This window comes from Pocillopora damicornis, chromosome 10 (assembly GCF_964200805.1).
Source record: "Pocillopora damicornis chromosome 10, jaPocDami1.2, whole genome shotgun sequence".
Lineage (NCBI taxonomy): Eukaryota > Metazoa > Cnidaria > Anthozoa > Scleractinia > Pocilloporidae > Pocillopora > Pocillopora damicornis.
Window position 1 is genome coordinate 14,523,796 of NC_142679.1, and position 20,681 is coordinate 14,544,476.

At 39.3% G+C, this 20,681-nt stretch overlaps 3 protein-coding genes across 5 annotated transcripts in view; 2 read left to right on the forward strand and 1 right to left on the reverse strand.

The window, feature by feature from the left end:
• The window catches only part of LOC149039048 (uncharacterized), a 2,225-nt gene extending 1,940 nt beyond the window's left edge, over positions 1-285 (reverse strand). For both annotated transcript variants that reach the window (XM_089184396.1, XM_089184397.1), the window contains exon 1: positions 97-285. In XM_089184396.1, the coding sequence (XP_089040522.1) occupies positions 97-277 (181 nt within the window). In that variant the 5' untranslated portion in view covers positions 278-285. The remainder of the gene's footprint in view (positions 1-96) is intronic.
• The window catches only part of LOC149039046 (uncharacterized), a 41,025-nt gene extending 30,409 nt beyond the window's left edge, over positions 1-10,616 (forward strand). The window contains exon 2 of the mRNA XM_089184398.1: positions 10,374-10,616. Coding sequence (XP_089040524.1) covers positions 10,374-10,512 — 139 coding nt within the window. The 3' untranslated portion in view covers positions 10,513-10,616. The remainder of the gene's footprint in view (positions 1-10,373) is intronic.
• The window catches only part of LOC113665434 (uncharacterized), a 25,109-nt gene extending 4,537 nt beyond the window's left edge, over positions 1-20,572 (forward strand). Inside the window, exons 2-5 of one of the 2 annotated variants that reach the window (XM_089184394.1) lie at positions 2,626-2,692; positions 3,611-3,798; positions 5,724-5,858; positions 20,362-20,572. In XM_089184394.1, coding sequence (XP_089040520.1) covers positions 2,626-2,692; positions 3,611-3,798; positions 5,724-5,858; positions 20,362-20,458 — 487 coding nt within the window. In that variant the 3' untranslated portion in view covers positions 20,459-20,572. Of the gene's footprint in view, positions 1-2,625; positions 2,693-3,610; positions 3,799-5,723; positions 5,859-6,468; positions 7,307-20,361 lie in introns of those variants that run through there. The other variant, XM_089184395.1, reaches the window with a different exon arrangement.
• Positions 20,573-20,681: the final 109 nt, after the last annotated feature.

Below are 20,681 nucleotides of genomic sequence, written 5' to 3' on the forward strand. Positions count from 1 at the left end.
CCTAAGTACCCTTCATCTAATAAAGAATTTCTTCTCTTTTCGAGCAGATATGTCACGTGACAAAAATAGATAACAGAAAATATTACTGAAGACTACCTGATTCCACTGGAATAATAACTCCAAACAGCTTTTGAATGTCCTGAGACATATGCAAGGTAATTACATCTCTGCCTTGGATACGCTTCCTGATACCATCATGATCAGGATACTGACATGTTACCTTTGCACTTCTCCAAAACTTCCCCAGAGTGTGGCGATGCCTATAGCAAATCCACATTTTTTTGTTTATCCTCCTGAGCGAGGTGAAATAGGCCAATCTTTGCCAAGATTAGCTCAATTCACTTAAAAACGTCTTTAGACAGGTGGCAGCTTATCAAATGATGTTTTACTTCGTCATTGCATTCAGACAGTCGTACCAAACCACTTAAGCCACACGATGAACCAAAGTTTTTTCCATCTTTACTATTCAAAAAGGAGTCCTGAGACATAATGAACGTCTCGCTAATGAACGACTTCTTCCTGTACTTGTAATTGTTTCCAACGCGATACAAGTTCGGGAGATCTAAAGGAACTCACAATAACTTTGTATATTCGATACGATTTCAATTTCCGCGTCAAAGGAGAAGCCTATTGTAATTCGTGAGTGGTCAGTGGTTACGCTCGTGAGGTAAAGAATGGGTTTGTGACTTTCTCACTCAATTGAAAGGCTCGCGTCACTCTTATGAAATGGTTGAACGGAATACAGACTTCGAGCAGTCTCTTACTTTTCTTAAAGATAGTGAGGCCACGCGTATCCTGTGAGCATGGAGAAGCCGCTCCACGCGAGACTCGTATCTCGCGTCTTTGCCGCTCCACGCTCTCAGAGTTGGGCAAAGACAAGACACGTTATTTCCGGTGCGATACAATAGGTTAAATGGTTATCTCGATTATCTAAACACATTTATTTACGTGGTAAAGATTTGTCTTTAGATCTATGAACTGATGCTAGTCCTATTTGGAACGAAATGTATTTGAAATAAAAAAGAACACTGAGTAAAATGAAAGTTGTCTGCAACACGAAGCATACCTTCGCATTAAGACTGAGAATCCTAATGTTTATCATGATGCTTTAATGCATATGTTCGAATGTTCCCAAAAATCTTTTGATAATCTGCCCGCACCCACCCCTCACCCCGCCCCTCGCCACTGAACCGTACTGTTTTCACTCAGTAGCTGGTCAGCGGTCACGTTTATGAGGTAAACAAACCGATCGATTCTTGATCACCGTTCTTGTCGATCGGAAAATCAAAATACCAGCGTGATATTGCCGCGAAGATGAAGCAGCTATGTTATTTGATTCGTACTTCACATTCGAGTCGAAGCTTGAGTGGCACAGGTTATTTCTTGCCGTGGAATCGACGAGGGGAATTCAGAAAGTTGTAGTGTTTGAATTGTTGGGATAAATGGTCGCATGGGGATGGTAAGTTTAACGAACAATTTCAAATTTTGCCGCTTGAATTGAAAGTAAAGTTCATTTGAATTGCTTTCGTATGTATTTCTGACGGTTTTAGATCTACCTGCTTGATTTATATCGGTTACGCTTCATGTAAACAAGTCCCTCAAAATGGCGGCCAAACTTGGAGATTGCCGAAAATTAGGTAAGTTCACGGAGTTATAAAGTTCTCGTAAAGGTCGGGCCGCAAAGTTTTTTTCTGTAGTTACCTTTTCTATGGCACCTACTTCCTAGCTTTGTTAGTTGGATCAGTTAAGAACGCCTCACTTTTTCAAAAATTTACCTTGAATTTGATCGGTTTTGGCGTGTGTGATTTAGGCGAACCGATAAGGTGTCATTCAAGTCTCCCTGTTTCCTTGATTGACACGTGATGTTTACGAAAGTCACCTCGATAGATAAGATAGAGTTAATATACATGGCTGTGGTATTTGTTTTTTGCTGAGTTCCGTAGTTTTTTGTAAATTGTCCTCCAAAGTTGTATGAAATTAAAGTCTTGAAAAGTGTCACGACAAGCCTTCGCTCGAGTGAAATTTAATTTCCGTAAAACTCTGAAAAATAAAGAGATTCGATCAAACTGATTGTGGTTTTAGTATAGGTACATGAATGTCTTACAACACACGAGAAACGAGCGAAATCTGTGTCTCAAGCAAAATCGACCGGACCGCTCTTACAGAGACACTCTCTTAAGGTCGCGAGAATAAAGGAAATGATCACCGACTAAAGAAGCTCTTGGATGTTAACAAGTTCTCCTTATCAGCACCTTAGGACATTTATGGAAAATAGTATGGAGAAGATGCATACTGATGTTAGGGTGTAAAGAGTTGACGACAGAATGACGTCCGCCAGTGAATCTAACATTACCTACGTCTTTATTTTAGCGTTCGACCGAAAGATAGCGATGAATTTCTGACACAATTGGTTACAACCTTCGTTTCTCTAAATGCTGAGGCCGACACCCTTTATTAATTAAAATAAACTTTCTAGTGGAAAAGCCGCTCAAACTAAGCACTCAACACGTGTTCATTCGTTTGAATAAGATGTTGCGCTCAGCTCTCTCCAAAATATTTTCTCAAAAGACTGTTCACCTTCTGTTTTAGTAGGGTAAAACTGCTTTCCTTTGCTCTTCTTTGCAGGTCAAACGTCTTCTTTAATCCACTAAATTTATCTTCAGCAGCTAGAACGACACTTCTTGACTTTCCGGTAGGCAGCGTCGTTTGCTGAAAATTACTCAAATCTTATGAATATGGATTAACAACTCCAGCCAATTATCGGCTGGTATGTCGCGCAGTTTTGTTTGCACGCTTAGCCAGTTAATCAAGAATTAAGGAGATCGATAGGCGTTGTGTTCTACGAATTTGCACAGAAGGAGGAGAACAAAATTAACATTATTACATTGCAAAAACAATTTGTTTGAAGTTTAAGATTTGAAAATGGGAAAGGATTTGAAAAAAAAAAATTCATTTTCAAAGGAGGGGCGGAAAAAGGAAAAAAAATGCAAACATGAAGTTTATTTTACTGTTTGCTTCACTTGAATAAATATTTTACGAAATGAACGCTTTGTGTACTCCGCTTAGGTGATGAAATGGCAGGGTTGAAAAACGCAAAAGGAACCGAATAATTTGCGGTTAATTCGCTATCAAGGGGGCATAGAAATAACAGAGAACGCGTTGTTATTCCCTGAAGGCAGGTCACTCGGGGAAACTGATCCTCACGCCAGGAAGGCGAGATAAAGATTGAACTAAACAAGAAAAAAATACATATATATATTTTTATATATCCCTGATATCTTGGTTGGAAAAGACAAACTTTCGCCAGGGTCTAAAGAAAACCTGTTCATCTTCATTTTCACAAAAACTGTCAATCAACATTTATGTTAAGTTAGGAAGGATTTTCAATCTGTTGAAGTGAACAACGAGAAGTTCAACGAAGATATTGTGTTTGCGAGTTAATTTCAATGTTTTTCCTTCTCTAAAAGGGACCTCGAAACGGGCTCTTTGAGGTCACGCAAGTTTGAAATCACGCGATGTTGTTCTCGTTTTTCACATGAGATCTGAATTTGTTTATGATCAGCTCACAATATCAACACACAGTTCCTAACCGAACTTTTACCGCTCGTAGATGGGTCTATGTGCTTCTGGTGAACCAAAAGACTACGAAATGATAAATCCCTACGATGGAGACACCTTTCTTTGCTTTCGGCATGGCGAAGGAACGTATCACTACAGCAATGGTGACACGTACAAGGGACAATGGCGATGGAATAACTTACACGGACATGGCTTTTACACACATGCAAATGGAGAAGTGTGAGTAAGGTTACATATGCTGTTTTTTTAGTAATGAATCTAGACTTTGATTAAACATTTGATGGGCGATAATGTTGGGGCAGATGTTTCATTCTTTCATTTCATGGCGCCTAGACGATTTTTAATCTCAATTAACGTTAGTTTTGTAAGTGTAAGAGTTAATGGCACAGCAAAGAAGAGTGAAACGGAGCATTCCAATTTCGAGCTATCTTTCTGTTGTAGACTGCCCGTTGTCTTCATGCAGAACCTCTTGTTAACTGTAGCGTGCCAGTGATGAATCCATTTCGCTTAGTTAATGATTTTGCTACCCCAGTCTACGCATCCTAGTTTCGCTAACAAGAAGCGTGTACGAAAGTGACCGAGCTAGCACAAAATGATTTCATGCATATGGCTATTGCTGGATATTCCTTTATTGCTCAGAGAGAACGAGAATATGTGGATGTGAAACCTCTCAAAAACAGTTCGTCAAAACAAATTTGAATCTATAAACAAATTAGAGTTTGCTTTTCTTTTACTTGTTGTGAAAAGCAAAATCAGCGAACGTGACTTCCCACACATTGACCAAGCTTTTTAAAAATCCCAAAACTTGTAGACCTTTTCTTCTGAACCATTCGCTCGCGAATGCAAATTATTTACCTTAAACTCCTCCGTATTTAAGGATATAACACTTGTATTCTGCTGGAAAGCCGACTTGACTCTTATGGTTCTAAAACGCCACCCCAGTCAGGCTCAGTTGAAAATTGCTAACCCGCCGGGCACGGATGACGGTCAAATGCCTGTGGGTTCCCAGGGGAGAGATGTTGAAGCTTCGAATTGATCGGCGCATGAGTTGAAGACCTGGTGATCTTTTTGCTGTAATTTCCTCCGAGAAATAAAAATAGGTTTACAATTTCAAAACTATTGAAACCCAAAGGTAAGAAGATCACATACGCCACCTTGTAACTCTTTCTTTTCTATTGCTTTTTCTCGGCGTAAATTTTCTATTTAACAGCAAAAAGAAGCGGTAAAAATTTCTTAGAACGACGTGACAACCGTTCTACGGTCATTATCAAGTTTCAAATGTTGAAAAAATAGGAACATAAACTTATAAGCGCAATTCTTTGTAGCCTTTTTGCTTTGTGCTTTTAATCCATTAAAGAACTGTGTAGTAGTCTGTGACAGTTTATTCTTTAAAAAAACAATGAGCAACCCAGTGTACATCGTGAAGAACTCGTGATTGCATCGTGATTATTTAAAACCCCTATTTAGAAGGTGGATGCTATATAACTGACGCGTAGGTCACGCAATCATCGCAAGTAGAAGATTTGCTACATTGACAAGTATTTGCTTGATCAAAAGCACTTTTCAGGACCTCCGAAAACGTAAAAATATTGGACACCACTGAGGAAACTGCGTAAAAGATGGTTCAAATATTGTTTTTTTAAAATTCATTTATTTTATTTCTTCATTTAAAAAGACAATCGCAAGCGTGGTCTGTGATGACACTTCAGATCTGTGATCTGTGATGACACTTCAGATCTGTGATCTGTGATGACACTTCAGATCTGTGATCTGTGATGACACCCCATCAAGACAATAATAATAATAATAATCTTTAATTGTCACTTCCACTCTGCCCAACAGTGCATCAAAACTTTGGATAGAATTTTTACAATGATCATTCATGTACGTCGATTTATTAACACTTCTCCGACACATCGGTTGATGATCTTCCAAGAAAGTAATTTCTATCAATTACCAAAAAAGTGGCCAACAGATCTTTTTTCATGAAAATGTTACCACAAAAGCGGCGTAATGTATAAAAAGTACCCTTGATATTAGCGCGTAAAGAACTGATAATTCAGATGTTTTTGTACTGTCCTCTCTGATCAAGGTCATCATATAAATTCTCACGTGTAACTCTTCGTATTATTTTGATGTCATAGAAAACAAGGATATTTTTATCAAAATAAGTACATCGGAAGAGATCCTGGAAATTTATTTGCTGCTACAACATGTTGCACTGGGTTATGTTTTGGACCTGCTCAACCAGCACCTATTGCAAGTGATGAGGAGATAAGGTAAAATTTTCATTCTGAAGAAAAAAAAAAAGAAAGCTTACACATTCGTTTAGTCTGAATGATTGCGTGAATGCCTAAGGAGAGACACCCAAAAGAACGTTCCTTAGACTTCTTCCCATCACAGGGAAGGTCTACGAATAGGGTCCGTTTTGAGGCCAATTGTGACAGATTCATAAGTTGTAAACCCTTTCACTTCCAAGAACTTAAGGTAATTCTCCTAGCTAATGATGAAACATTATTCCTTTGTGAGCATAATAATATATGAACATAATAATAATCTTTAATTTTCACTTCCACTCTGCCCAAAAGTGCATCAAAACTTTTAAGAGAACTTTTACAGTGATCGTTATTGGGAAAAAAAAAAGCACCTCTTGGCCTCAGTTATGTTGCAAATGACTTTTTGATGGTGTTGCGTGACGTCCACGAAATAATGTCGTGTGACTTCCTCTTGGCCTCAGTTATGTTGCAAATTGTTGCAAATGATTTTTTGATGGTGTTGCGTGGCGCTCAGGAAATAGTGTCGTGTGACATCCGTTAAATATCTGGGAGACTACGACCGAAGATGAAAATAATTGAAACATTCGCATGAATTATTATATATCTCTTTCAGTAAACAAGAAAAAGCCGAACAGAGGGCTAAAGAAAGAGAGGCACGGCAACGCCGAAGGGGCAAAATACAACAGAAGTATTTAACATAATTCAGATCTATCTGAACGTCCATACAAGAGATATGAACATTCCTCTCCAGATAGCCATAGGGTGTGTAAAATACAGGATGACCTTTTGTTCTGGAAAATCTGCGTGAGTGCGAACGATGCAGAATAGGGCGTCACGCAAGTAAATCACGCGAGAAAACGCGTATGTTCCTGGCACCCTCTGTTGAAAGAGACATAGCATATTTAAGGAGAGATGTAGGTGAAGGATAAAAGTTGGAGCCAAAGCTCTATTGCGTACATCGCCTGTATAAACAGAAATTCAATTAGATCACGTTTTTATTGATTATAATTCCTGGCTGAATTCGTTGACTCATTCCGGTAGAAATTTGGCCCATTTCTCACCTCAGTGCGCGAACCAGAAATGTTTGAGCGTGCTAGTGTTTTTTATAATAAAGTTCGGATATAACGCGCGCTGTCATTGGTTAAAAGAGCGTGCTCTATGAGAGTATAGAGCATAGAGCTGAGCTAAAGCTGTCACACTATCTGCCAAATTGTAATATGTTCAATCTTTTCCGTGACTTCTTTTTAGCTTTTTTCCGATAATTGAAACTGAAATTTCGGAACAAGCGAGCCAGCAAGTAGCAACAGAACAACCAAACAAAGGTTTGTAAACAAACCAGGCGCCGTAATTTACGTTATTAAAAGGAAAAACAAAATAGACATTCCGAGTTTTAAAGATTTTCACGCTCAGTTAGATTGCAAGCTTACGTACGGTAATAAAAATCAAACACAGCTAACACTCGTATAGTATATAAAGTTCAGTGTTCAAAAACAAAACAGAACAAAACAGAAATGATGAAAAATATAACCAAACTGGCATAACTGTTAAAATTCATACTAATCATGACGGTGTCCTAGCGAATATGATCATGCTGAAGTTCATCGCGGCTCGCTCATCATGGCGATCTCCGGTCATCACGGTAAAGCAAGCCTCAGAAACTACATCGCCTTGAACAGTTTGTTTTCTACCTTGTCATGTGAAAAAACTCACGTGTTTTTATGAGCCATAATTCGGCTGAAGTTCACTGAACATTTCACTTCAAGATTCTGTATTACAGACTTAAAAACTTCAAGCAAAAGTGTTAAATTCGACTTGCCGAACTATTTTAGTTTGTAAACTATCGTAGAATGTGAACTTTGATGGTTTTGAACTTTGATGGTTTGACACTTTTGACAGCTTTAGTCTTGTACAGCCAATCAGAGTATTTGAACCATTCTAACAGGGATTCTGATTGGCTTATTGTAGCGTGCTTTATGAGAGGATAGAGCATGCTGACGACACTGTTGTTCGCTTTGGAAATAAAGTTTGTTTTGGAAATTGAAAGTAATGCTTGGGTACTTTAACGGATCCTTTATTATAAAACAAATAGAGAAGCGGCTCCGATTAGTGTGAGTAGTGTCGCTGAACTTGATTCTTTCCAAATATAATATGATATGAGCAAACATGTTTATTCAAACGAGGTAGCAATCAAGATGCCACAAGTCACGTGAACAATGCCATGTAATTGTCTATTACAAAAACCCCACATGCTTCTTCACAGTTCCCGAACCAAATTAAATATTCCAAAACCAAAGTATTCAATGTAGAATTTGTGATACTTCGAAATCACTTACACTTTACATTCTTTAAAACGGGTCGAAACTGAAACACAAAAAAGTGCGTAATCTCCCTGTCTAGCATGTCTTTCTCAAGCATTTCCTCATAGATCATTTTTACGTGACGTCGCAGAATTAATTTCCGCCATGTTGGTGCCCATCTCAGTGTCATTATTACATGCAAACGCGGTCCAAATTTATAGTTCCGTCCAGTTTACAATCGAAAAAATTTAAATGTATGGCGTCTGCCGAAAAAATTGCTATTACTTCTTCTGATCCAGACCATGTCGTCCAAATTCCATTGTCTGATCACGTTTAAAAAAACTGGATGTAAAAGTCAGAGAACGTTACCTAAAGAAGATCTCGACTATCGGAATCGATCCTGTTTTGATAGATTGGAAACGCTTCGAGCCTGATTGGTTACCGCCGGTGGAATCGACTGATTTGCACTGCTATTTGGTTCTCGAGACTAGCTATTATGCGCAAAAACAACTTAAAGACTTCCGCAGTCTCGAGGCTTACAATCAAATGGTGTCGCGCTTTGTTTGCAACGTTCAAGGACATATCACGGAAACAAGTTCGTGGTGTTGGCAAAAGTGCGACACTAGCAGCAGAACGATACCTTGATTCAAATCTGGATTATTACCGCGAAGGGTGGAACAATAAACTGCGCTCATTGTTTGGGATGTAAGGTAGGCCTTGCTGAATCATGTTCGCACATAGCTAGGGTGCTATTTTACCTTGAGGCTTGGACAAAGGTCAAGGGAAGGCTTTCTTGTATACAAATTAAGTGCCTTGGATACTTCCCAGTTTCGCAAACAAGGTGGAATACTCTCGTGTCCGCGATATTAACTTCAAGTCCGCTAAGAAAATGAAAGACGACCTTGATGAAAAGAAAGAGAATCTCATTGAGGGACTTCAGGTTTCTTAGAGCTCGGAAGTCTTCTGTTTCACCAAAAGCCCCGTTAAGAAACCGGAAGTGCCAGCGCCGACGGAAGCGGAAATGGAAAACTTTTATTTTGACCTCAGCAAATGCAAAAGAAAGCCTCTATTGCTGAGCTTGGTGCGCACTGCTGATTCGATATCGAAGGAACTGTCGATAACCTTTTCTCCAGGTTCATCAAGTTTTTGTTTTTTGGACTTTAATTCATCCCGAAGGTGTCTTTCACGTTCAGTCTCCTGGAACACGTTTCAGCTCACGACCTCTGGCTCTCTCGTCTTGCAAGGTTGCAATTTTCTGATGACCTAGATTTTGGGTCGGAACTCAATCTGGATCGTGATGATCCCACAGTTTAGCCACTTTTCCAGAGATAAAATGTTTACCACAGACGCAGCATTGACTGAAAATGTTGTCTGTGCATTGAGATCTTCCCTGCTGATCACAGAAATCCATTTGTTTCGCCTCTCCTCGGAACGTTTCCGTACTTTTTCTCCTCTACTAATTGAAGGTATTCTTGTCATATTAATTCCTTTATCACAACAACTTCGGGTCCCACCGCCAAAAATCGCGCATTAAACCTTTTTTCTTTTTTAATTTTTTTTTTATAATAAACAACTCGTGGTCATACGTTTACAGGTAAGTGATGCGCACCAATATGGTGGCTAATTTAAATGAGATCACGTGACTCAAAAGTCGGAAAGGCGTGAGGGTGGCTGAAGGCGTGGGAAGGGGAGGGTGCCTCCAGCCTTTAAACGCTCTCACCTGGAGGCGTCGCTACCCAGGGTGTAGTTTTGCACCCTTCTGTCGTGGAACAAGTTTTCAGTTCTCTTTGCATAAAATAGGGACAGGGCTCCTAGTCACCCCCGAAAACGTAAATAAATCAGAAACTACTGAGGAAACTGCGTAGAAGATGGTTCAAATATAGTTTTTTTAAATTTAATTTAATTTTTTTATTCAAAGAGACAGTTGCAAGCGTGATTTGTGATAACACTTCAGGTCCCTGTATATCGTTGAATTAACACTTCTCTGACACATCGGTTGATGATCTTCCAGGAAAGTAATCTCTATCAAATACCAAAAAAAGTGGCCAACAGATCTTTTCGCATGAAAATGTTACCACAAAAGCGGCGTAATGTATAAAAAGTACCCTTGATGTTAGCGCGTAAAGAACCGATAATTCAATTGTTTTTGTACTCCCCTCTCGGATCCAGGTCACTATATAAATTCTCACGTTTACCTCTTCGTATTTTTTCGATGCTATAGGAAACAAGGATATTTTTATCGAAATCAGTACATCGGAAAAGATCCTGGCAATCTATTTACTACCACAACATGTTGCACTGGGTCATGTTTTGGAGGTGCTCAATCAGAACCTATTGCGAGTGATGAGGAGATAAGGTAAAATTTTCATTCTGAAGAAAAAAAAAAAGAAAGCTTACACATTCGTTTAGTCTGAATGATTGCGTGAATGCCTAAGGAGAGACACCCAAAAGAACGTTCCTTAGACTTCTTCCCATCACAGGGAAGGTCTACGAATAGGGTCCGTTTTGAGGCCAATTGTGACAGATTCATAAGTTGTAAACCCTTTCACTTCCAAGAACTTAAGGTAATTCTCCTAGCTAATGATGAAACATTATTCCTTTGTGAGCATAATAATATATGAACATAATAATAATCTTTAATTTTCACTTCCACTCTGCCCAAAAGTGCATCAAAACTTTTAAGAGAACTTTTACAGTGATCGTTATTGGGAAAAAAAAAAGCACCTCTTGGCCTCAGTTATGTTGCAAATGACTTTTTGATGGTGTTGCGTGACGTCCACGAAATAATGTCGTGTGACTTCCTCTTGGCCTCAGTTATGTTGCAAATTGTTGCAAATGATTTTTTGATGGTGTTGCGTGGCGCTCAGGAAATAGTGTCGTGTGACATCCGTTAAATATCTGGGAGACTACGACCGAAGATGAAAATAATTGAAACATTCGCATGAATTATTATATATCTCTTTCAGTAAACAAGAAAAAGCCGAACAGAGGGCTAAAGAAAGAGAGGCACGGCAACGCCGAAGGGGCAAAATACAACAGAAGTATTTAACATAATTCAGATCTATCTGAACGTCCATACAAGAGATATGAACATTCCTCTCCAGATAGCCATAGGGTGTGTAAAATACAGGATGACCTTTTGTTCTGGAAAATCTGCGTGAGTGCGAACGATGCAGAATAGGGCGTCACGCAAGTAAATCACGCGAGAAAACGCGTATGTTCCTGGCACCCTCTGTTGAAAGAGACATAGCATATTTAAGGAGAGATGTAGGTGAAGGATAAAAGTTGGAGCCAAAGCTCTATTGCGTACATCGCCTGTATAAACAGAAATTCAATTAGATCACGTTTTTATTGATTATAATTCCTGGCTGAATTCGTTGACTCATTCCGGTAGAAATTTGGCCCATTTCTCACCTCAGTGCGCGAACCAGAAATGTTTGAGCGTGCTAGTGTTTTTTATAATAAAGTTCGGATATAACGCGCGCTGTCATTGGTTAAAAGAGCGTGCTCTATGAGAGTATAGAGCATAGAGCTGAGCTAAAGCTGTCACACTATCTGCCAAATTGTAATATGTTCAATCTTTTCCGTGACTTCTTTTTAGCTTTTTTCCGATAATTGAAACTGAAATTTCGGAACAAGCGAGCCAGCAAGTAGCAACAGAACAACCAAACAAAGGTTTGTAAACAAACCAGGCGCCGTAATTTACGTTATTAAAAGGAAAAACAAAATAGACATTCCGAGTTTTAAAGATTTTCACGCTCAGTTAGATTGCAAGCTTACGTACGGTAATAAAAATCAAACACAGCTAACACTCGTATAGTATATAAAGTTCAGTGTTCAAAAACAAAACAGAACAAAACAGAAATGATGAAAAATATAACCAAACTGGCATAACTGTTAAAATTCATACTAATCATGACGGTGTCCTAGCGAATATGATCATGCTGAAGTTCATCGCGGCTCGCTCATCATGGCGATCTCCGGTCATCACGGTAAAGCAAGCCTCAGAAACTACATCGCCTTGAACAGTTTGTTTTCTACCTTGTCATGTGAAAAAACTCACGTGTTTTTATGAGCCATAATTCGGCTGAAGTTCACTGAACATTTCACTTCAAGATTCTGTATTACAGACTTAAAAACTTCAAGCAAAAGTGTTAAATTCGACTTGCCGAACTATTTTAGTTTGTAAACTATCGTAGAATGTGAACTTTGATGGTTTTGAACTTTGATGGTTTGACACTTTTGACAGCTTTAGTCTTGTACAGCCAATCAGAGTATTTGAACCATTCTAACAGGGATTCTGATTGGCTTATTGTAGCGTGCTTTATGAGAGGATAGAGCATGCTGACGACACTGTTGTTCGCTTTGGAAATAAAGTTTGTTTTGGAAATTGAAAGTAATGCTTGGGTACTTTAACGGATCCTTTATTATAAAACAAATAGAGAAGCGGCTCCGATTAGTGTGAGTAGTGTCGCTGAACTTGATTCTTTCCAAATATAATATGATATGAGCAAACATGTTTATTCAAACGAGGTAGCAATCAAGATGCCACAAGTCACGTGAACAATGCCATGTAATTGTCTATTACAAAAACCCCACATGCTTCTTCACAGTTCCCGAACCAAATTAAATATTCCAAAACCAAAGTATTCAATGTAGAATTTGTGATACTTCGAAATCACTTACACTTTACATTCTTTAAAACGGGTCGAAACTGAAACACAAAAAAGTGCGTAATCTCCCTGTCTAGCATGTCTTTCTCAAGCATTTCCTCATAGATCATTTTTACGTGACGTCGCAGAATTAATTTCCGCCATGTTGGTGCCCATCTCAGTGTCATTATTACATGCAAACACGGTCCAAATTTATAGTTCCGTCCAGTTTACAATCGAAAAAATTTAAATGTATGGCGTCTGCCGAAAAAATTGCTATTACTTCTTCTGATCCAGACCATGTCGTCCAAATTCCATTGTCTGATCACGTTTAAAAAAACTGGATGTAAAAGTCAGAGAACGTTACCTAAAGAAGATCTCGACTATCGGAATCGATCCTGTTTTGATAGATTGGAAACGCTTCGAGCCTGATTGGTTACCGCCGGTGGAATCGACTGATTTGCACTGCTATTTGGTTCTCGAGACTAGCTATTATGCGCAAAAACAACTTAAAGACTTCCGCAGTCTCGAGGCTTACAATCAAATGGTGTCGCGCTTTGTTTGCAACGTTCAAGGACATATCACGGAAACAAGTTCGTGGTGTTGGCAAAAGTGCGACACTAGCAGCAGAACGATACCTTGATTCAAATCTGGATTATTACCGCGAAGGGTGGAACAATAAACTGCGCTCATTGTTTGGGATGTAAGGTAGGCCTTGCTGAATCATGTTCGCACATAGCTAGGGTGCTATTTTACCTTGAGGCTTGGACAAAGGTCAAGGGAAGGCTTTCTTGTATACAAATTAAGTGCCTTGGATACTTCCCAGTTTCGCAAACAAGGTGGAATACTCTCGTGTCCGCGATATTAACTTCAAGTCCGCTAAGAAAATGAAAGACGACCTTGATGAAAAGAAAGAGAATCTCATTGAGGGACTTCAGGTTTCTTAGAGCTCGGAAGTCTTCTGTTTCACCAAAAGCCCCGTTAAGAAACCGGAAGTGCCAGCGCCGACGGAAGCGGAAATGGAAAACTTTTATTTTGACCTCAGCAAATGCAAAAGAAAGCCTCTATTGCTGAGCTTGGTGCGCACTGCTGATTCGATATCGAAGGAACTGTCGATAACCTTTTCTCCAGGTTCATCAAGTTTTTGTTTTTTGGACTTTAATTCATCCCGAAGGTGTCTTTCACGTTCAGTCTCCTGGAACACGTTTCAGCTCACGACCTCTGGCTCTCTCGTCTTGCAAGGTTGCAATTTTCTGATGACCTAGATTTTGGGTCGGAACTCAATCTGGATCGTGATGATCCCACAGTTTAGCCACTTTTCCAGAGATAAAATGTTTACCACAGACGCAGCATTGACTGAAAATGTTGTCTGTGCATTGAGATCTTCCCTGCTGATCACAGAAATCCATTTGTTTCGCCTCTCCTCGGAACGTTTCCGTACTTTTTCTCCTCTACTAATTGAAGGTATTCTTGTCATATTAATTCCTTTATCACAACAACTTCGGGTCCCACCGCCAAAAATCGCGCATTAAACCTTTTTTCTTTTTTAATTTTTTTTTTATAATAAACAACTCGTGGTCATACGTTTACAGGTAAGTGATGCGCACCAATATGGTGGCTAATTTAAATGAGATCACGTGACTCAAAAGTCGGAAAGGCGTGAGGGTGGCTGAAGGCGTGGGAAGGGGAGGGTGCCTCCAGCCTTTAAACGCTCTCACCTGGAGGCGTCGCTACCCAGGGTGTAGTTTTGCACCCTTCTGTCGTGGAACAAGTTTTCAGTTCTCTTTGCATAAAATAGGGACAGGGCTCCTAGTCACCCCCGAAAACGTAAATAAATCAGAAACTACTGAGGAAACTGCGTAGAAGATGGTTCAAATATAGTTTTTTTAAATTTAATTTAATTTTTTTATTCAAAGAGACAGTTGCAAGCGTGATTTGTGATAACACTTCAGGTCCCTGTATATCGTTGAATTAACACTTCTCTGACACATCGGTTGATGATCTTCCAGGAAAGTAATCTCTATCAAATACCAAAAAAAGTGGCCAACAGATCTTTTCGCATGAAAATGTTACCACAAAAGCGGCGTAATGTATAAAAAGTACCCTTGATGTTAGCGCGTAAAGAACCGATAATTCAATTGTTTTTGTACTCCCCTCTCGGATCCAGGTCACTATATAAATTCTCACGTTTACCTCTTCGTATTTTTTCGATGCTATAGGAAACAAGGATATTTTTATCGAAATCAGTACATCGGAAAAGATCCTGGCAATCTATTTACTACCACAACATGTTGCACTGGGTCATGTTTTGGAGGTGCTCAATCAGAACCTATTGCGAGTGATGAGGAGATAAGGTAAAATTTTCATTCTGAAGAAAAAAAAAAAGAAAGCTTACACATTCGTTTAGTCTGAATGATTGCGTGAATGCCTAAGGAGAGACACCCAAAAGAACGTTCCTTAGACTTCTTCCCATCACAGGGAAGGTCTACGAATAGGGTCCGTTTTGAGGCCAATTGTGACAGATTCATAAGTTGTAAACCCTTTCACTTCCAAGAACTTAAGGTAATTCTCCTAGCTAATGATGAAACATTATTCCTTTGTGAGCATAATAATATATGAACATAATAATAATCTTTAATTTTCACTTCCACTCTGCCCAAAAGTGCATCAAAACTTTTAAGAGAACTTTTACAGTGATCGTTATTGGGAAAAAAAAAAGCACCTCTTGGCCTCAGTTATGTTGCAAATGACTTTTTGATGGTGTTGCGTGACGTCCACGAAATAATGTCGTGTGACTTCCTCTTGGCCTCAGTTATGTTGCAAATTGTTGCAAATGATTTTTTGATGGTGTTGCGTGGCGCTCAGGAAATAGTGTCGTGTGACATCCGTTAAATATCTGGGAGACTACGACCGAAGATGAAAATAATTGAAACATTCGCATGAATTATTATATATCTCTTTCAGTAAACAAGAAAAAGCCGAACAGAGGGCTAAAGAAAGAGAGGCACGGCAACGCCGAAGGGGCAAAATACAACAGAAGTATTTAACATAATTCAGATCTATCTGAACGTCCATACAAGAGATATGAACATTCCTCTCCAGATAGCCATAGGGTGTGTAAAATACAGGATGACCTTTTGTTCTGGAAAATCTGCGTGAGTGCGAACGATGCAGAATAGGGCGTCACGCAAGTAAATCACGCGAGAAAACGCGTATGTTCCTGGCACCCTCTGTTGAAAGAGACATAGCATATTTAAGGAGAGATGTAGGTGAAGGATAAAAGTTGGAGCCAAAGCTCTATTGCGTACATCGCCTGTATAAACAGAAATTCAATTAGATCACGTTTTTATTGATTATAATTCCTGGCTGAATTCGTTGACTCATTCCGGTAGAAATTTGGCCCATTTCTCACCTCAGTGCGCGAACCAGAAATGTTTGAGCGTGCTAGTGTTTTTTATAATAAAGTTCGGATATAACGCGCGCTGTCATTGGTTAAAAGAGCGTGCTCTATGAGAGTATAGAGCATAGAGCTGAGCTAAAGCTGTCACACTATCTGCCAAATTGTAATATGTTCAATCTTTTCCGTGACTTCTTTTTAGCTTTTTTCCGATAATTGAAACTGAAATTTCGGAACAAGCGAGCCAGCAAGTAGCAACAGAACAACCAAACAAAGGTTTGTAAACAAACCAGGCGCCGTAATTTACGTTATTAAAAGGAAAAACAAAATAGACATTCCGAGTTTTAAAGATTTTCACGCTCAGTTAGATTGCAAGCTTACGTACGGTAATAAAAATCAAACACAGCTAACACTCGTATAGTATATAAAGTTCAGTGTTCAAAAACAAAACAGAACAAAACAGAAATGATGAAAAATATAACCAAACTGGCATAACTGTTAAAATTCATACTAATCATGACGGTGTCCTAGCGAATATGATCATGCTGAAGTTCATCGCGGCTCGCTCATCATGGCGATCTCCGGTCATCACGGTAAAGCAAGCCTCAGAAACTACATCGCCTTGAACAGTTTGTTTTCTACCTTGTCATGTGAAAAAACTCACGTGTTTTTATGAGCCATAATTCGGCTGAAGTTCACTGAACATTTCACTTCAAGATTCTGTATTACAGACTTAAAAACTTCAAGCAAAAGTGTTAAATTCGACTTGCCGAACTATTTTAGTTTGTAAACTATCGTAGAATGTGAACTTTGATGGTTTTGAACTTTGATGGTTTGACACTTTTGACAGCTTTAGTCTTGTACAGCCAATCAGAGTATTTGAACCATTCTAACAGGGATTCTGATTGGCTTATTGTAGCGTGCTTTATGAGAGGATAGAGCATGCTGACGACACTGTTGTTCGCTTTGGAAATAAAGTTTGTTTTGGAAATTGAAAGTAATGCTTGGGTACTTTAACGGATCCTTTATTATAAAACAAATAGAGAAGCGGCTCCGATTAGTGTGAGTAGTGTCGCTGAACTTGATTCTTTCCAAATATAATATGATATGAGCAAACATGTTTATTCAAACGAGGTAGCAATCAAGATGCCACAAGTCACGTGAACAATGCCATGTAATTGTCTATTACAAAAACCCCACATGCTTCTTCACAGTTCCCGAACCAAATTAAATATTCCAAAACCAAAGTATTCAATGTAGAATTTGTGATACTTCGAAATCACTTACACTTTACATTCTTTAAAACGGGTCGAAACTGAAACACAAAAAAGTGCGTAATCTCCCTGTCTAGCATGTCTTTCTCAAGCATTTCCTCATAGATCATTTTTACGTGACGTCGCAGAATTAATTTCCGCCATGTTGGTGCCCATCTCAGTGTCATTATTACATGCAAACACGGTCCAAATTTATAGTTCCGTCCAGTTTACAATCGAAAAAATTTAAATGTATGGCGTCTGCCGAAAAAATTGCTATTACTTCTTCTGATCCAGACCATGTCGTCCAAATTCCATTGTCTGATCACGTTTAAAAAAACTGGATGTAAAAGTCAGAGAACGTTACCTAAAGAAGATCTCGACTATCGGAATCGATCCTGTTTTGATAGATTGGAAACGCTTCGAGCCTGATTGGTTACCGCCGGTGGAATCGACTGATTTGCACTGCTATTTGGTTCTCGAGACTAGCTATTATGCGCAAAAACAACTTAAAGACTTCCGCAGTCTCGAGGCTTACAATCAAATGGTGTCGCGCTTTGTTTGCAACGTTCAAGGACATATCACGGAAACAAGTTCGTGGTGTTGGCAAAAGTGCGACACTAGCAGCAGAACGATACCTTGATTCAAATCTGGATTATTACCGCGAAGGGTGGAACAATAAACTGCGCTCATTGTTTGGGATGTAAGGTAGGCCTTGCTGAATCATGTTCGCACATAGCTAGGGTGCTATTTTACCTTGAGGCTTGGACAAAGGTCAAGGGAAGGCTTTCTTGTATACAAATTAAGTGCCTTGGATACTTCCCAGTTTCGCAAACAAGGTGGAATACTCTCGTGTCCGCGATATTAACTTCAAGTCCGCTAAGAAAATGAAAGACGACCTTGATGAAAAGAAAGAGAATCTCATTGAGGGACTTCAGGTTTCTTAGAGCTCGGAAGTCTTCTGTTTCACCAAAAGCCCCGTTAAGAAACCGGAAGTGCCAGCGCCGACGGAAGCGGAAATGGAAAACTTTTATTTTGACCTCAGCAAATGCAAAAGAAAGCCTCTATTGCTGAGCTTGGTGCGCACTGCTGATTCGATATCGAAGGAACTGTCGATAACCTTTTCTCCAGGTTCATCAAGTTTTTGTTTTTTGGACTTTAATTCATCCCGAAGGTGTCTTTCACGTTCAGTCTCCTGGAACACGTTTCAGCTCACGACCTCTGGCTCTCTCGTCTTGCAAGGTTGCAATTTTCTGATGACCTAGATTTTGGGTCGGAACTCAATCTGGATCGTGATGATCCCACAGTTTAGCCACTTTTCCAGAGATAAAATGTTTACCACAGACGCAGCATTGACTGAAAATGTTGTCTGTGCATTGAGATCTTCCCTGCTGATCACAGAAATCCATTTGTTTCGCCTCTCCTCGGAACGTTTCCGTACTTTTTCTCCTCTACTAATTGAAGGTATTCTTGTCATATTAATTCCTTTATCACAACAACTTCGGGTCCCACCGCCAAAAATCGCGCATTAAACCTTTTTTCTTTTTTAATTTTTTTTTTATAATAAACAACTCGTGGTCATACGTTTACAGGTAAGTGATGCGCACCAATATGGTGGCTAATTTAAATGAGATCACGTGACTCAAAAGTCGGAAAGGCGTGAGGGTGGCTGAAGGCGTGGGAAGGGGAGGGTGCCTCCAGCCTTTAAACGCTCTCACCTGGAGGCGTCGCTACCCAGGGTGTAGTTTTGCACCCTTCTGTCGTGGAACAAGTTTTCAGTTCTCTTTGCATAAAATAGGGACAGGGCTCCTAGTCACCCCCGAAAACGTAAATAAATCAGAAACTACTGAGGAAACTGCGTAGAAGATGGTTCAAATATAGTTTTTTTAAATTTAATTTAATTTTTTTATTCAAAGAGACAGTTGCAAGCGTGATTTGTGATAACACTTCAGGTCCCTGTATATCGTTGAATTAACACTTCTCTGACACATCGGTTGATGATCTTCCAGGAAAGTAATCTCTATCAAATACCAAAAAAAGTGGCCAACAGATCTTTTCGCATGAAAATGTTACCACAAAAGCGGCGTAATGTATAAAAAGTACCCTTGATGTTAGCGCGTAAAGAACCGATAATTCAATTGTTTTTGTACTCCCCTCTCGGATCCAGGTCACTATATAAATTCTCACGTTTACCTCTTCGTATTTTTTCGATGCTATAGGAAACAAGGATATTTTTATCGAAATCAGTACATCGGAAAAGATCCTGGCAATCTATTTACTACCACAACATGTTGCACTGGGTCATGTTTTGGAGGTGCTCAATCAGAACCTATTGCGAGTGATGAGGAGATAAGGTAAAATTTTCATTCTGAAGAAAAAAAAAAGGAAAGAAAGTTTACACCTTCGTTTAGTCTAAATGATTGCATGAAAGGCCAGAGGAGAGACACCCAAAAGGACGTTCCTTAGACTTCTTACCATCACAGGGAAGGTCTACGAATAGGGTCCGTTTTAAAACCAATTTTGAAAGACTCATAACTTATAAACCCTGTCACTTCCTCTTAAGGTAATTCTCCTAACTAACGATGAAACATTATTCCTTTGTGAGCATTTCCTGAGAAGTTGTTGTAACATCAAGGCAATAATAATAATAATAATAATAATAATAATATTTAATAGTCACTTCCACTCTACCCAACAGTGCATCAAAACTTTTAAGAGAACTTTTACAGTGATCATGGCTGAAAGAAAAAGCTCCTTTTGGCCCTTGTTATGTTGCAAATGGATTTTGAAGGTATTGCGTGACGCTCACGAAACAGTGTCGTGTGACTTCCCTTAAATATCTGGGAGACTACGACAGAAGATGAAAATAATAGGAACATTCATATGAATTACTTGTATCTCTTTCAGAAAACAAGCGATGAAAGAAAGAGCTGAACAAAAGGCTAAAGAAAGAGAGGCACGGCAACGCCGAAGGGACGAAATACGACTGAAGTATTTAACATAATTCAGATCTATCTGAACGTCTATACAAGAGACATGAACATTCCTCTCCAGATAGCCATAGGGTGTGTGAAATACTAGATGACCTTTTGTTCTGGAAAATCTGCGCGAGTGAGAACGATGCAGAATAGGACGTCACGCAAGTAAATCACGCGAGAAAACGCGTATGTTCTAAGCACCCTCTATTAAAAGAGACATAGCATATTAGGATCATATTGTCCGCATAT